Source organism: Chionomys nivalis, chromosome 5, assembly GCF_950005125.1.
Source record: "Chionomys nivalis chromosome 5, mChiNiv1.1, whole genome shotgun sequence".
NCBI lineage: Eukaryota > Metazoa > Chordata > Mammalia > Rodentia > Cricetidae > Chionomys > Chionomys nivalis.
The window spans coordinates 21,559,516-21,575,459 of NC_080090.1; the positions used below are offsets into that span (position 1 = coordinate 21,559,516).

The 15,944-nt window shown below is 54.2% G+C and overlaps 1 protein-coding gene across 1 annotated transcript; it reads right to left on the reverse strand.

Annotated features, from left to right (window-relative positions):
- Positions 1 to 769: 769 nt before the first annotated feature.
- On the reverse strand, positions 770 to 15,588 carry Igsf9 (immunoglobulin superfamily member 9). Its single transcript, XM_057769962.1, has 20 exons — positions 15,531 to 15,588; positions 15,117 to 15,305; positions 10,407 to 10,559; positions 9,600 to 9,754; positions 9,280 to 9,397; positions 7,794 to 7,935; positions 7,553 to 7,698; positions 7,315 to 7,457; positions 5,936 to 6,076; positions 5,290 to 5,406; positions 4,939 to 5,089; positions 4,618 to 4,741; positions 4,210 to 4,385; positions 3,746 to 3,996; positions 3,460 to 3,544; positions 3,198 to 3,374; positions 2,869 to 2,911; positions 1,769 to 2,614; positions 1,403 to 1,530; positions 770 to 1,181 (listed from the first exon to the last, which is right to left on the reverse strand). Exons 1-20 carry the CDS (start codon positions 15,586 to 15,588, stop codon positions 1,000 to 1,002), a joined length of 3,525 nt encoding a protein of 1,174 aa, XP_057625945.1. The 3' UTR covers positions 770 to 999.
- Positions 15,589 to 15,944: the final 356 nt, after the last annotated feature.

A 15,944-nucleotide genomic window follows, 5' to 3' on the forward strand; every position in this document is an offset into this window, starting at 1 on the left:
AGGGGAGTCCTCGGTTGAGCCTTATTAAAAAAAAAAAAATGACAGCTAGTTCCACCCTGATCTTTGCATTTTCTATTGCCCAGAGTACCCACTCATCCCTTCAGAATGTAATTAGGTCCTCTGTGCCTTTAGGGTGTCTTCCCCCCAACCCCTGGAAGGTTTTTGCTTTCTTCACTGGCACCTCACCTGCCCTGTCTCTTACCTGCCATGTGGCTTTTGCTCAATTATGAAAGCATCTTAAGCATTAGTTGCCCGGTCTACAAAATAAACTCAAAGCTGTGGCGACTTAAACAGCACTCAGAAAGAGTGCAGAACCGCAGAACCGTGTCTGGCACACAGGGAATGTTCTCAGTCTTCTGTGAGGGTCCCAGGAAGTCCCATACGTTCTAAGTACTTACAAAATGACGCAACCCGGACTCTTTGTGCCAGTGTAATAGCCAGCTTACGGCTTTATCACAGAACTTAGTCTGCTGTAAATGTTTGTCTGCCGCGCTGACCAGAAAGAACTCCCCAAGGACAAAGCATTATCTCTGTGACTTCTGTATTTTCTCATGGCTTCTAGCCTAACAGTAAATCTCCACTAGCTGACCCTACTAGGCCCTCAACATCTATTTTTTGAATGATGGTTGAATGTGTCCCATTCAGTATCTTTTCTGTACAGGTCCAAGGACTTCCTCGCCTCTCTTAGACACAAAGATAGGTAACAGAGACATGTTTTTCAAACTTTTATTCACCTTTTTTTTAAAAAAAAGAACCTGCACCACCCACACTATAAACACCACACACACACACACACACACACACACACACACACGCTTCAACCCCCCAGACTCAACTAAAGAGTCAATACATTCATTCTACACCGAGCTCACAAGCCTACCCTCAGGCCATCATCAGGGGTCTATGCCTGGGCACAGAGGGGTAGGGGCAGTGGCCGAGCTTGGAGTCAGAGTCTTAGCCTCCTCTGCAGATCCATATCCTTTACTAGCCTCACTGTGCTCATAGCAGAGTAGCCTGTTCCGGGTAGGAGATGGACTGTTGATAGGCCGGTAGCCGGGCCCTGCTAGCATCTCGGCGCCGGCGGAAGGCCAGAAATTCCTCCCGAAGGGCAGCACAGCGGGCCTCAGGGCCAGAAGCATGGCCTGTGTTCAGGAGGCAGCTCTCCTCTGGAGTCTTCGCACCTTCAAAGGGAAGAGCCAAGATGCAAGATGCTGTGACTAATTGGGTGAAAGGCTCAGGCCTGAGGCTCCAAACGCCCTTTGCACGCAATGAGCCTGGGGAGCAAGAGACACTCCAGGGCAGGGAGCCCGGGATTCAGGAACTGACTGGGAAACAGACGGACCAGCTCAGAACACGGGACAACGAGTGTGGGACAGTGCAGCCGGCTAGGAAGTTCACCTACCTAACTCTGGCTCAAGTTCAGGGCGGGACCGAGAGCCGGGCAAGCCCTGGTGCCAAGTCTCCAGCAGCTCCATGTCCCCGGGGAATTCTGAGTCCCATTCGTAGTTCTCATCCACAGATGTGTTCCTCCTGTTAGGACAGGTGGAAAGTGTGAGTAGAGGAACAGAGAGCATCCTAAAGAGTATGAACCCAGGCTCCTCTAAATCAGACTGAGCTTCCTCGACCTCAGCAGAACTTCTCCCGGGTGGGAGCGGAGGAACATGGGAAGGCGAAGAGCGTAGGCGAGTGGGGGCGGAGCAGGGGAGAGATCTGGACTGACAGGGCAGCATGGAGGGCCAGGGCAAAGATGGGTAGCGACTGCCTTTACCTTTTGCTGACTGTCACCACATGTTCCCTCCGGGGCCACCTCTCGGGGCCGCTGGCCCAGCTGCTGGTGTCTCCTGGAGCCGGACTGAGGTAGCTTCCCCCTGCAGAGGGGGCTGTGGAGGGGGGCCGCAGGAAGGAAGCACTTCCTCTCCCACTGCTCTGGCTAGTGAGGCTACCACGAGGGGCGGCAGGGAGAAGCCCCGGCAACACCCGCTCCCTCAGGGTCCAGTCAGTCAAAGCTGTGTAAGGGGGCTCTGAGGAGGCCCCCACCCCCGTTATTGTCCTAGGAAGCACTGCCCTGAGGTTGATGGGAGGTGAGTCAGGCGGCGGAAGGAAAGATGAAGGAGCACAGGGCTCCGTGAAATCCAGAGGTGCAGCAGGTGTAGGCTCCTCCAGAGGTGGCCAGTCCCCATCGACATTCATCTCCCGGAAGAAGGGTAGGCTCAAGTACTGGAGCAGGGGTCCTGGACCTGGTAGGGGGGCTGCAGGAGGCGGCCCCACAGGACTGATGTCTGCAATGCAGAGGGGCTGTGGTACCCCACTGGGGCTGCTACTGCTACAGTCAAAGGACTGGGCCAGGCGTTTGGCTGAGGTCTGAGGTTCTGCCTGCTCCAGACATAACTTTTCTTGTGGAGGGGCCACAGTGGGTCCCATCACAAAGCGGCCATCTGGGCCCCGGCAAATGGGCTCCAGTGGCAAGGGTCCACAACCAATTGGAGAATCCGGGTGGGGGCTCGGAGGTCGGGCAGGCTCCCCCCAGAGCAGACTCTGACGTAGGCTGGGGACTGGAGAGCCCTGGAGCTTGAACTTGGTCACACTGTCGGGGCTGCCTGAGCCAGGAGCAGAGCTAGGGAAAGACAGAAGATCGGGGTCTGGCCTTGCAAGGTTTGTTGTACAACAGAGCGGAGCTACAGCCAGCAAGCAAGGGCAGTGCCAGGTGGTGGGGGTGGGAGGGAGATAAACAACGTGGGACTAGTCCCCAAGCCAGGGCCAACACGCTTCTAGTCTCATTTCCCTCTGTTTTATTCTAATTCCTTCTGAAGGTACAACAGAGGAAGCGACAGGGAGGCAGAAGGAAGCCAAAGAAGTCAAGGGACTTACTGCGTGCCTGACTTCCTCGGTGGGGAGAAGATCAGAGGTGGATCTGTAAGGACACAAGAGCAGCAGGCGATCCAGGTAAAGTTCTGCCCAAGCTCCAGGGATATAACCCTCAACTGCATTCCCATCCAACTGGGAAAAGGGTACGTAAGGGCCAGGTACCAGATCGGAAGGATGCCGCACCAGGACCATGTAAAAAACAAAGGGGGGGGGGGTAGGGGAAAACAGCTCTCCCAGGAAGTGACATCTGGCGGATGGGCAGCCCTTCAAGTAGCTAAGTAGTACTCAGGACCCCAGTGATGAGGATGGAGGAGTGAGGGAATGGCGCCTACCCTGGCGCAGGCGTTTTCTGTGGCGGCGGGCAGCCCTGCGCCGATTCATGAGGCAGGCAGCCAGGATGCTCACAAGGACTGCCACGCCCAAGAAGCAGACCCCGCCCACAACACCAGCTAATACAGGCTGGGGCAGGAGACCTGGTAGCTGTGTTCGGGAAGGGTACACCTCCAGGCCTGGGCAAAGGAACAGAAAAGAGGGTCAGCAAACTGTGTATCCCCATATAACTTCCAGCAATTCCCCCTCCCGCTGGGTTCTCACCAGAGGTGGAGATGTTGGCTATGTTGCTGGGACCACTGACATAGTCATCAGCGAATGCCGCGAGGCGGAACTCATAGAGAGCATCCTGGGGATGAGAGGTGGGGGGCCATGAAGCGGATCAGGGCCAGCAGTGCCCGCCACTGTCCCTTTTGTGAAGACTGCAGTCAGGAGGTAAGAATGAGGTAGGACAGGGGGTGAAAATGACTGAGTCAGGATGAGAAGACAGGATTAGAGAAGAAGAGGACAATGTCAAGTGACCAGAAGGACCTTCCCTCTCTGCACACACCTTGATGAGGCCAGGTACCAGCAGCTGGATTTCTGTGCCTGCCACGGCCTGGTCCAGTATCTCCCAGTCTTGGGAGCCTTGCCGTCCTTCCAGGACATAGCCATCCAGTCTCTTAGGGATGAGTTCTGGGGGATCCCAATGCAGCAGTACTCCCCGGGGTGTCCGCACTGCCACCAAACCTCTAGGAGCGGATAGAGGAGGTGGCGTCTCGGTCGGAGGAAGCCTGGAAGCAGCTGGTGTGGTAGGAAGCCCTGGATGGGACAGACAGACAAATGAGGGATAAGAGTCTCAGACTCCTTCATTCTGCCCCTCCCCTGGCCTTCCCCAACTCCGAGAACCCACACATTTTGCCACAGCCTTTTTGTACCCTCTCTGGACTCCAAGGGGCTCAGCATCTCTGCCCCATCTCCACCCAGGTCCTCCCCGTCCTTTTTCTGTGCAGTGCAGGGATGGGGACCCCTTACCTTCTGGTATAGACAGGACAATCTCGCTGAAGGGCCCACTGCCCAGCTTATTCTGAGCAAGGACACTGAACTGGTACTGAGTATGGGGTTGCAGCCCGGGCACTAGGAGGTGTGTAGCCCCCATAGGCACAGCCATGGATACCCAGTCATGGTGGGCTCGGTCAGGACGTTTGGCCCTGGGGAATATAGGGAAATCTCATCATCAAGGAAGATCAGGATGGTGTGGGCTTCAAAGAGCTGACCTCACCCCTCTGCTCAACCACCAAAGTCTCAGGGCCTTAGTCCTGAATGTTACGAATCTATGAAAATAAAAGGTAGCAGAGCTAGCGTGTGGCTAGGCACAGAGGGATGGAAGGAAGGGCAGAGGGCCAGGTAGATCCGGGGTGAAGTCAGGGACAGGTCACTCACAGTGGGGTATACCAGACACTGAATCTCTGCAGATAGCCACCATCAAAGCCAGGCTCCCAAGAGACATTGGCACCCTTGGGTAAAGGTACCACAGACACATTGGTGACGACATGGGGGCTGGTGCCTGGGTAGGGGGAATGGAGGGAGGGATGCTGATCAGGACCCTGAAGTAGGGTAAATAAAGAGTAAATCGGAGGTTCGTCCTCCACCCATGACCCTGGGGGAATCCCATCCCCACAAATCCCCACCTAGACCTCCCAAGAACAATACCTCCATCTCCTGTTTCACACGGCTTCCCCAGCCCCATCCCAGACCACTAACCTAGCACATAGATGTTGGTAGAAGCGGCCACTTGGGCTACAGCGTTGCTGGCACGGCATTCCCATCGTCCATGGGCCTCCTTGGTCAGGGGTCGAAGGATGAGGCTGCTGTTGCTGTCCACCTGGGCCTGGCCCTGCAGCCCCCGGCCCACCTACAGAACCACTGATGAGCCCTAAGGACACATGCAGCCACCCCTCACCAAGGGGGCCGGCCACTCATCTCTCTAGGTGATCCTTCCCCACCTTGCCTCTGACAGCCTATACCTTCACGCGTCCTCCTTTCCAAAAATACAACCAGGGGAAGAGCGGGCATGGACCCAGGTCGAGCGGAGTCGGGACTCAGGAGCCTTACCTTGGCCCAAGACACAGTAGGAGGAGGGTCTCCTCGGGCGGAGCAGGGGATGAGTAACTCTCTCCCCACTTCTTGGAAATACTCTTCCTTGGGCTCTTCTATAAAAGCTGGGGGAGCCTGCAGGCCAGATCTGTATCGGGAGGGGCCTCTTTCACAGCCCCTCTCTCATCTCTCAGCTCGGGTGTCCCCCCTTCCCAGACCCCTGCCACGCTGTCTTAGTCTCTAACTTATTCTTCATCTCTCAGTTCTGTGTCTTTGCTTCCAAGAGGTAGGACTGAAGGGCAATGGTGGGCTGGAGCCAGACTCTCTGAGACAGGTGAGTCTCTACAGATCATTTTCCCTCCCTTCTCTCTCCCTCCCTTCCTCCCCCCTCCCCTTTCCTCCATTCCCTGTGGAACTCCCGCGAGGGAGGCAGAAGGCTTGAGATTAGACAGATATCTCATTTTGTGAATGTGTACGTGACTGATGTCCCACTGCCCGGTCTTATGTCTGCATTGTCTGCTGGCTGTTGCTATGGCCACCACAAGAAACAGACTTAGGAGTCCCTCCCACACCTGTCTGCCTGTCTCCACCCTCTGAACATGGCTTAGAATGTATTATTTTCAGCCACTCAGCCACACCACAGCAGGTTGGCTGTGAGCCTCACCTTGAGCAGCACTCGGGTCACGGAGGAGGGTCCAGCAGTACCAAGGCTGTTGTAGGGGGTACAGGAGTATTCTCCCAAGGCATCCTCATTCCCCAGGGCAATGACGAGTGAGCCCTCTGGGCCCTGCGACCAGCCAGGGAACTAGAGGGCAGAGGAAATGAAAAGTGGAGAGAAACTGGAGAGGCAAAGCAGGGGAGGAGAGAGGCAACTCAGGAGAGGAAGAAATCTGGGCAAGTCTCTTGTGGAAAGCCAATCCATCAGCTCTAGGTCTGGACTCGAGACCTCCACCTCTCTCTCCTGTCAGGGGCTATTATCAATGCCTGTGAGACTGCACAGCGCAGCTTCACGGTGCGACTCCCTTCACAGACAATAGCGGAGAGTAGTGTAGATGCCATGCCTAGAGTTGGTGGGGTTCACTTCCTGGTTGTCCTCCCAGCACTGCATTGCTCTAAATTCTGCATCTCCTACCCCAAAAACCTCTTCTATAAGAAACCCCACCGCACCCCCAGGCTCCTGAATGAAGTGTAGCCCCTCACTCTCCATATCTAAATCCTCATCCGTTCGCCATTCTGGTCTGAGTGCGAAGCCTGTTTTCAGGTCCTCTCTAGCTCAGGCCCCACAAACTCTCACCCGAACTCTCTCTTAATCACCTTCCAGCTGACCCCTCCGAACCCCTACTCACAGCCCTGATGCTACACCACCGCCAAACCCCATAGCTGCTATTGCCTCAAGATTTCTGTAAACTTTCAACAGAAAATTTACCGAAATTGTTGTAAAAGTTGTAAAAAGCCCGGGGGACACTGTGATGAAAAGACGCAAAGCCTCAAAGAATTTATAGTCTCCTCAGACAAACAAAAGATCTCAATCAGCTTGGAATGAGGTCATATGAAGTTGGCGTGCAGTTTTTCCTTAAGACCCAACCTGTCTTTCCAGCCCTTTCTACACCACTCAAGTCCCTACAGGTGCTCGCAGCTGCTCCCACATCACTGCACGGTCCGTCGTCTCTTCAACACACTATCCAATACCCTGCCTCTCTGACGTGGTTTCTGCGTGGAATGACTGCCCACTTTTCAAGATCTATCACCAAGGTCCCCGAATTTGTTACTGCTCCCTCCTCAACCAGACCTAAAAGCAAGCAAAGCCTTGTTCCTTCTCTGGCCTCCCAGGACAGTCTCTGTAGCAGTTCTCTCCCCAAGGTAACACTCTAGGGATGGATACTTCTTTGTTACACCCCCACACCCACCACCCAACACAGTATCTGGTAAGAAGCATGTTTCCTAACCACAGCACTGAATTACACTTAGCCACCCACTGGAGTTGGCCATCGGAACATCACAACACCTGGCTAAGACCTTCCTTCCCCTGCCCCAAGTCTATACCTTGTCCAGCTGCAAAGCCTGCCCATCTTTGGTCCAGGTGACAAACAGCAGTGGGGGATTAGCACGAACTGGACACTGGATCACCCCCCGCATGCCAATGGGCAGGGGTGTCTCGGGAGGCATGACTGTCACCTGTGCTGGGTCTGAAAGAACATAGAGACAAGTTGGGGGACAGGGTCTTGGGCCTGTCTTGGGGGTAGGGGTGGGAGCGGGGTTGGAAGCGGAGGCTCAGACTTACAGAGCACAGTGAGATAGGCAGAAGCGGAGGGTGGATGCGGAAAGCCATTGCTGGGCACACAAGTATAGTGGCCAGCGTCATCGGGCTGAGCGGCCTGGACCCACAGGCTTCCATCTACCAGGATTCGCACTCGAGACTGTAGGCGGCTGCAATGTGGTATGTGTGAGGAGAAGCCCGGGCCTCGCCCAGACAGGGAGTCCCTCACGTGCTATTCGTCAATTCCCTGTCTCCACTTCCCTACCTAATGTGGAAGACATTGATGCCATCCTGGAACCAGCTGTAGGTGAGGTTAGCGGGGTATGCCTCAGCCTGGCAAGCCAAAGAAACATCCTGGGAGGCATTGACCGTGCTGTTGTTGGGGGGCACCACAATGACAGGTGGTCCTGTGGGAAACATAGAGCAGAAAGATGACCTCGGCCCCTCATCTTCCCAGGACCCTCGGGGCACTTCTGGCTCTGCCCTTTGTAACAGAGGATAAGTTGTGTCTGGCCTTGAGGGCTTGAAGTGGAAGATGTGACTGGAAACCCATCCTATTCCAGAGGCTGCTCCCCTATTCCAAGGTGGCCTTGTTTCACAAGAAGTGATAGGTAACCCTAGTTACCCTATTCCCTCTGCTTAGAAACTCTATGTGAAGGAGGGTCAGTTTTAACTCTTTCATTTACTCTTTCTGTCCCCATCACATCCGTGTCTCCCACATAGGTACCCATCCGTCATCAAAGATACTGTGCCAATGCCAGGATCTAGACTCCCATGTCACCTCAACACTAATGGCCTTTTATGTAGAAAAAAAACTTTCACCCCAGTGCCTACCTACCCATAACCCCTTCCTGGCCACCCACTTTTCCGTATGTCATTGTCATCTAGCCAGTCTGGGCATCTGGCTGTCCCCATGCCAGACTGATTCCTTTTTGTTCCTAGTGAATCCGAGGTCCAGAATGCCTGTCTAACCTAACCACACACATTCTGCAACATTGTATCTAGCTACCATGCCCCCATTGCCTTCTTCATCGCTGGGCCCACACACACAGCCTGTTAGTAACAAGTGGGAAATGACCTGAGTGTGCACACACACGTGCGCGCACACACACACACACACACACACAGCACCGGCCACAGCCCTCATGCCTAGCCCACTGCTGGCTCATCTCTTGAGCCCTCACAAGAACCAGTGATCCAAGATTATCTTTCTGCTTTGGCAGATGAAGAAGTGAGGTTTCAGAGGCAGGCACATTATGAGGTAACTCGCCCCAGGTCAAAGAGGGAGGCAAGACTTCTACTTGGGCCTTCCTGATGCCAAGGTCTCTGTCCTTTAACTGTGACCCAGCACTGCCCTGTGACAATGGCACTTCAGTGGATCATAGATTGATCTGTTTCCCCTCCAGGAAACCAGGTGCTATGAAGACAGATTCCTGCCTCACACAGCTCCTTTCCCTCCTCTTCTCAGTCAAGCTGAGCACGCATGACTACATGCCACTTTCTGTGCTTGTCAAAGTCCCAAGAGGTAGGTATGAACCTCTTTTTCGAGATAACACTAGCACCCATGTTCTCTCCACTGTAATACAACGCTGGGCACTAAAATGCCCATTTCCTCATCCTTTCTCTCACTCTACAGGGGCCCCTTCCTCAGATCTGAGCCTCCTCCCCATCTGCTGTGTGCTTCCCCGCAACACAGGTCCTCCCTTCTCACGTAGGTGGCCCGTGTCCCCAGCTCTCCCACCAAAGAGCACCTAGCACCAGCAGTTGTGTGGTATGGGTGACGCTGCCCTCCGTGCTGGAGGCTTGGCAGGTGTAGTCTCCAGCGCTGCCTCGCTGCACCCGGCGGATCCACAGTGTCCCGTTCTGCACCTAAGTAATGAGTCTAAGTAAGGCCCTTCCGGTTTGGTCAGCCTTACACCCTGCACTTCCAGGGATGGCCAGCAGAGGGAGGCAGCACTCCAGCTCAGGGAAGCCAATGACCAGCCCCTCCCTCCAACCCATCTCCCAGTTTGGCTTTGGCGCTTCCCCTGCCCGCTCAATTTTGCCCTCCCACTCCAGGAGGCCCACTCACTTGCACCTGACCCTGGCCCTTGCCAAGGTCCTGTCCTTGGAATTTCCAGGTCACGTAAGGCTGGGGGCTGCCCCGAGCCACACAACGCAAGGTAACAGCCTCCAGTTCCTTCACTTCCAGTACTAAGGGAGGAGTCTCCTGGAACTGAGGGGGCGCTGTGAGGGAAAGAGGCATCAGGGGCTGCCAGAAAGGATATCAGCACCCAAAGCAGTATTCAAAAGCCAGGGAGACCTGTCTCAGAGCTGTTGCCTGCCCGGGTACATGAGAATACTAAGCCCAGGGACACCTGTCTGCTGTACCAGGGACGTAGGACCCTCCCAACACTGGCTGCATGTCCAGAGCTAGGGGAGAGTCACGTGTGGGTCTTAGACTCATCTCCCACCACTCATTGGTGGCACACACTGCCTCTCTGATTCTCTGTCTCCGTGTCACCTAGGAAATGGGAATTGGTTACAACTGTCTCCCGTATAGTGCTGAGGAGTAAGCAAGGTCCCGGATGAAAAGAGCCATGCATGGGTGAGCTGTATCACTCAGAGCCCAATACACCATAACCAAGACCTCCACCAAGGGAGAAGTTTTCCTGACTCAGAGCCTAGAGGCTGACTGGGTTTTCTTTGAAGAACTGAAGCGGGGAGAGGGAGCAGGGGTAAGCGGCAAGTTCTACATGAGCAAACACAGTGAGCAGACGCCAGGATGGGCAGGGCATCAGTGATGCGCTGGGACAGACAGAGCTCCCTCTTCTCCTTCACCACCCGGGTTCCCATCACCCCCCTCCCTCCCTGCACTGCCTGCTCCCCAGCTTCATACAATTGACTGTCAGGTGCACCCAGGAGCCGTTGGCAAAATCCTGTTCAGGGCTGTGTTGGTCCAGGAAGAGCACACGGCACTCGTACCAGCCCTGGTCTTCCACCCGGAGCCCGTCAATCTGGAGAGATGCTCCTGTCTGCAGTCGGACTCGTCCTGTGAGGAGGGAAGTCCTAAATCAAGGGTGGTGAAGGAAAGGACTCTGCAGGGGCCCCCACCTGCCTCCGGGTCCTGGTCACTCAGGCCATTCCCAGAGGTTGAGAACAGCCTAGGTCTGTTATCCAAGAGTGAGGGTCTGCAGAGGAACAAATATGGAATTGAGATCACTGAGGGCAGATTGCTATGTCTAATCCTTCCGACTGCTCCTGCCTTCAATAGCTGAGACCCAGACCAGAAAAATTCAAGGCTTGGCAAGTGAAGAGAATGCTATCCTCAAATATTCCGGACTTCCCAGATGTTAGGGGATGGAGTGAAGAGCCAGTGTTTGGTCTCCCCTGGACTACTAGAAGATCCACTATCCCTGAGTCCCTTTATAGGATCAAGATAGAAGTCCTCTGGGGGTACTCCTGCTTTTAGACGACTCTGTCCCTGGAATCCCCAGCAGTGTTTGGCCCTCCTGGGGACCCATACCTCGCATGCCAAAGCCCGTAATCCCTCAGAGCTATTATCAGTGTCCTAAGCGCCTTAGAGTGGCCGGAGTCCAGCCCAGCCAGGCAGCGGTGTCAGCAGCCTTCTCGGCTCATACCCTCCCCTCCACGCCCCAGCTGACTGACCACATGCGGCCCCACAAAGCCACACATCCCAGCACACAATGACATCTCATTCCTGCCAAGTCAGCACCCACAGCATACCACCAGGCTGACTGTGATGCCCACCCAATCCCTCAGTACCCTCCTCTGAGGGAACGTTGCACTCGGACACCATGGCGATGCCCCTAGCAGGGCAGCAGAAGTGAGAAGGGCGCAGGCTTGTCAGCCCCAAATACCCAGGCACGAATCCAGCTCAGCTGTATGCTCCTGGGGGCAAGTTACTCGAACTGTCAATTTCAGTTTCCTCATCAGTAAAAACTGAGAAGGGGGAAAATTGGGATGAGGTGGAAAGCAAGAGGTAAAGCGGAGATAACGATAATGGCGCCTGGCATCACCGGATGCTCCAATAAAGGCTGTGAAAGCAATGAGTAAGATGCAGATTTGAAATCAGGAGTTGACACTCAGTCTTGGCCCCATCAGTCATCTAATAACGTATCTCCTCCCTTTCCTCTCCCATGCCCAGTGAACTACCATCATGCTCCAGGTTGCCCTCTGGGGAGCCTGGCACAACCTGGATTCCTCCGTCATCACCTGCCATACACTTGTTCATTATATCTTCCAAATCCACCTCCTAAGTATAGTCTTTCCCTCTCTGCCTCCTTCCACCTTGAAGCCTGCCGTCCGCTCACCTGGGTTGTCCAGCTGCTTCATCCCCCTGCACCTACCAGGCGCCCATCCCCACTTGACCTTTGCTGGGAACAAATGGGATTCCCTAAAATTCAGAGGACAGGCAAGTGCAGCTCCCAGGTGGTGCTTTCCGAGTCCTGCCTCTCCCAATCCTCCCTGGCAGGAGCAATCCTGAAGCTGCTGTGTGGCCCACTTTCCAAGCAGCTTCCACTCTACCCTAGGGTGGCCTATCTGAAGTAGAAACTCAGCCTGTGTGCCCTTGATGCCACTGGCAAGATGAGAGCCAGAGGATCTAGGGTGGCTAGTGAGCTTTTTCCCTTCTAACAGTTGGTCCCCAGGGTGAGGATTCTTTAGAATGGGTGGACCCGCTTATAGGTCTAGGTGTATAATCCCCTCCCAGAAGATAAAAATGAGCCTAGCAGGTAAATATTTAACATAAGAATACCCTTTCCCAAACCTTCAGGAGTCCTGTCGCTCTCACCTGCCAGGCCACTAAGCCCAGCGGATCCCAGACTGCTGCTTCCTCCAATGCCCCGCAGGATAGAACTTTTCATTAAGGTGATTGCAGAGTTCCAGAGCGAAGGAAGAAAGACTGAGTGCTGAATATGAGCCATGTAATATTAGTCACCATATTTAATCCTCCCCCAAAATCCATTATTGATGAAGGAACTAATGTCAAACTGCTTTCCAAAATTACATAGCTGTTAGGAGATGGAGCCAGGTCTCCCCAGTCGGTGAGCTTTCCACTGAACTCCAACATTAGAATCAAATAGCGTTCAGGGCACTGAGCATAAGCTTCGATTTCACTTAAGAAATGTTAGCCGCTAATGGCTAATAGTCCTGATGTCTGTTATCCAGAATATTCAGTGCAGCATGTTGTACAAACTAACCTCCCTAGGAGGTCCAGACTGTTGGGTTGCAGGGTTTCAGAACAAGGTAACCAGAGTCCAGTCCTATAACTTCCTGTCTCCTGGGCCCACTTCCGACAGGCCTGCCCTCCTCCTGCATGACCAAACCTAAGGGATTTCAGATCTGCCTACACAGGACAGAGTCTGCTCTCTCGGGCTCTGCAGAGGCAAGAAACCCACAGTAAATTAACTATGAGTATGGACAGTTGTATGTTCACACAGAAGTCCTGGGAAGACGCATCGAGGCAGCCGGCTTGGAAGGATCAAAGGCAGAAAGGGGGGATTATGAGAGTAAATTCGAGCCTTTCAGATGGACAGCCAGAGGGATTTGTCAAGCAGCTCAGCATGGTCACAAAACACAAGTCCCTTCTCCTCTGCCGGGCATCCCAGAAACACAGCAAGGGTCAAGAGCCAATCTCCCTGACTCTGCCTTAGTCTAATATCCGTCCCAGGAAACCTAAGTCCAGATTGCCTTTCCCCAGTCTGGTCTGTTTCACACCACCCAGGTGCTATGCTAAATACTTTACCAAAGCGACCTTAATCTATTAGTTCTAGATCATTCTATACCCCCTTTTACTACTCCTGTACTAGTTTTTACATCTAGGCTCCTCTACTTTGCATCTTCTAGAACCCTCCAAAGCCAGCTCTCCCTTCCCTGTGGTTCCCAAAGCTGCTCTCTCTCTCTCTCTCTCTCTCTCTCTCTCTCTCTCTCTCTCTGGGATTCCTCCCACATTCTAGGCCACGGGCCTCATGCCGTCCCAGGCCACATCTCCCCTCCACTTGCCCACAGGGTTTATGACAGAACAGCATTGTCCTCAGCAACCTCCACCTCCTGTTGCTTAGCAACCACGATTGTGAGTCCCCTGCACAAAGGCCGAGAGGCCCCCCTCTTCTGAACTGCAAAGCAATAAAGGGTTAATGGGCTCAGAGGCCTCCCCTCTGGGGTCTTCACCAGAGCAGGACCCATGTGGCTGGCTAGGAGCTCCAGGCTCAGGGGCAAGACGGGAAACAAAGGGTGGAGGTAAGAAGAAAACTGAAAGGCTAGCAATTCGCAGCCTTTAGACCTGGAGAAACCCCACAGGTAGACAGGGAAGCAGGCCATCTCGTGGCTCATCTGTCTAGGGACCAACAAACAATACCAGGCGATCACTGCAGCAAATACCAAGTTTTACAACTCCCAGGTGGAATCCCAAGGAAAGCCCTTCCCACCTCGCCTCTCCCCCCACCCCTGCCTTCTCTCTGCCTGGCGATAATTTGAATTTGTCCAGCCTCAGCCCTGCAGCCAAAGCCCCCTGGGCACAGACAGGCACAGACAGGGAGGCCGGCTGTGCCTGTGCTGTTTCTCTATACTTGTGCTAATTGAGGCCCACTTTCATTAAGTCCCCAGGGCTTGTGTAGACACACGCACACTCTCAGCTAGGCTGTTTGCCAATAACTGCCCCCAGTTTGAAAATAAACTCTCTTCTGCAGGCACCTGCCAGCACCTCCTCCCGTCAGCTCAGCCAGCCCGTGACAAGAGCCCACCCGAAGCCAGAAAAGATACCCCATCAGCATCAATCCAGGTAGCCTTTTCCGGGTTTCACTTCTGAAAAGGAAGCACCAAGGATCGCCCTTGCCTAGGAGCCCAGACCCGTACTCCTACAAGTCCTCCGAGACCTTCCAGTGAACCACTCAGATTAAGGCGCCATCCAGGATTAGAAACAAGCTGGGGTGCAGTAGGAATGAGGTCCTTCTTCAACTGGGGGGTCTACACAGTATGGAGTCTATGGAGCCTCCGCAAGCAGTGACCCAGTCAATCCTGTAGCGTTAGCCTATGCCTAGACCTTTGGGGAACTGAACTGGAGCCTACCCTGGCAACCCCCGTCTGTGTTCATGTTCTCTGACTATGTTCCTCATAACCAAAGAGCCCACATCCTTACAACTCTGCTGTCCCATCAACCCACTCCCCTCAAAAGTCTGGCCCCTCTAGTCTGGCATCCCGGACAGTAGTGAAGACACAGAGCAGCAGGTGGAGAGACCAGCATAGAGCTAAGTGGGGAAACTACAGAAGATCAAGATGGAGTCTGGAAGGCTGCGTGAGATGAGGATAGAACAATTAGCAAGTTAGGATGGGTACCTGGGACAGGGCTGCAGGGTCTCCCGTGCAACAGGCCACACATAACCAAAAGAGCAAAGCTCTAATGTGTGCATGCATCGTGTGCAAATAAATGAATCCTTCAATGATTTAGCACTACTGGGGTGCAGGGCCATGCTTGCTAAAGCAGTTAGGGCAGCTGAGCAGGAGATGCGATTGGAGAGGGCCCAGGGCAGCCTACTCAGCCCTCCTTTGTTGGTGACACTCCCCCCTCCCACTTAAGGACAACTCTTACCCACATAATCAGGGTCAATTCGGGGAGAGTAGAGGCCGAACTGGATGAAGATGGGAAGCAGGAATCCAAAGCGCAGCCACTCGATGACATGCAGAGGGGGACGGCCAGTTGGAGGCAGCAAGTCACAGCCCAGAACTGCACTCTCCCCAGCCCGGCCCACCACAGAGACCACCTCAGGCTTCCTTCGACCTAACGAGGTGGGTAGCATGAGGGAACAGCAAGGCATCAAGATGAGATATGGGTGGGGAGGCTCCATCAACATCTCTCTGGTTTCCTTAAGACTTTGCACAACAGGAGGAACCCCCAACCTCTCTGAGCCAGCCCTAGCCCCTCTCCTATGCTCACAGTTAACCCCTTAGTGGAAAGTCACATCCCAGGGTAACAAAGTCAGTGATCCCCGGGGGTCTGGCTCACCGTCAGCCCCCTGGCTGATGATCAGGCTGAGGATGGTCAGACTGAGACACCAAATCATAGCCCAGCTGGCCTGCTCACCCGGCCCCTCCTATCCAAAGGAGCCTAGATGGAGGGGCCGGAAGGATGTCTGCTGCCCAGCAATCCCAGAGAGCATCGGTCCTTCTGATCCGCCTCAGGCAACCAGTTTCGGCTCTCACTCTTCCAGTTAAAGCCTAGCTCGCGCAACACCTGAGGGAGCAGTTCCAGTCTGGAGAGCCACCAGATCTAAATACAAAATATAAGGCAACATAAGAGTTGGTCAGTGGAGGAGACCAGAAGAAACCCTGTTAGAGCAAGGTGCAGGGAAGAAGGAGGCATCGAGGAAAGGAAGGGACCTGCACAGAGACCAGAGATCTTTGGGGTTGTACTGCTGGG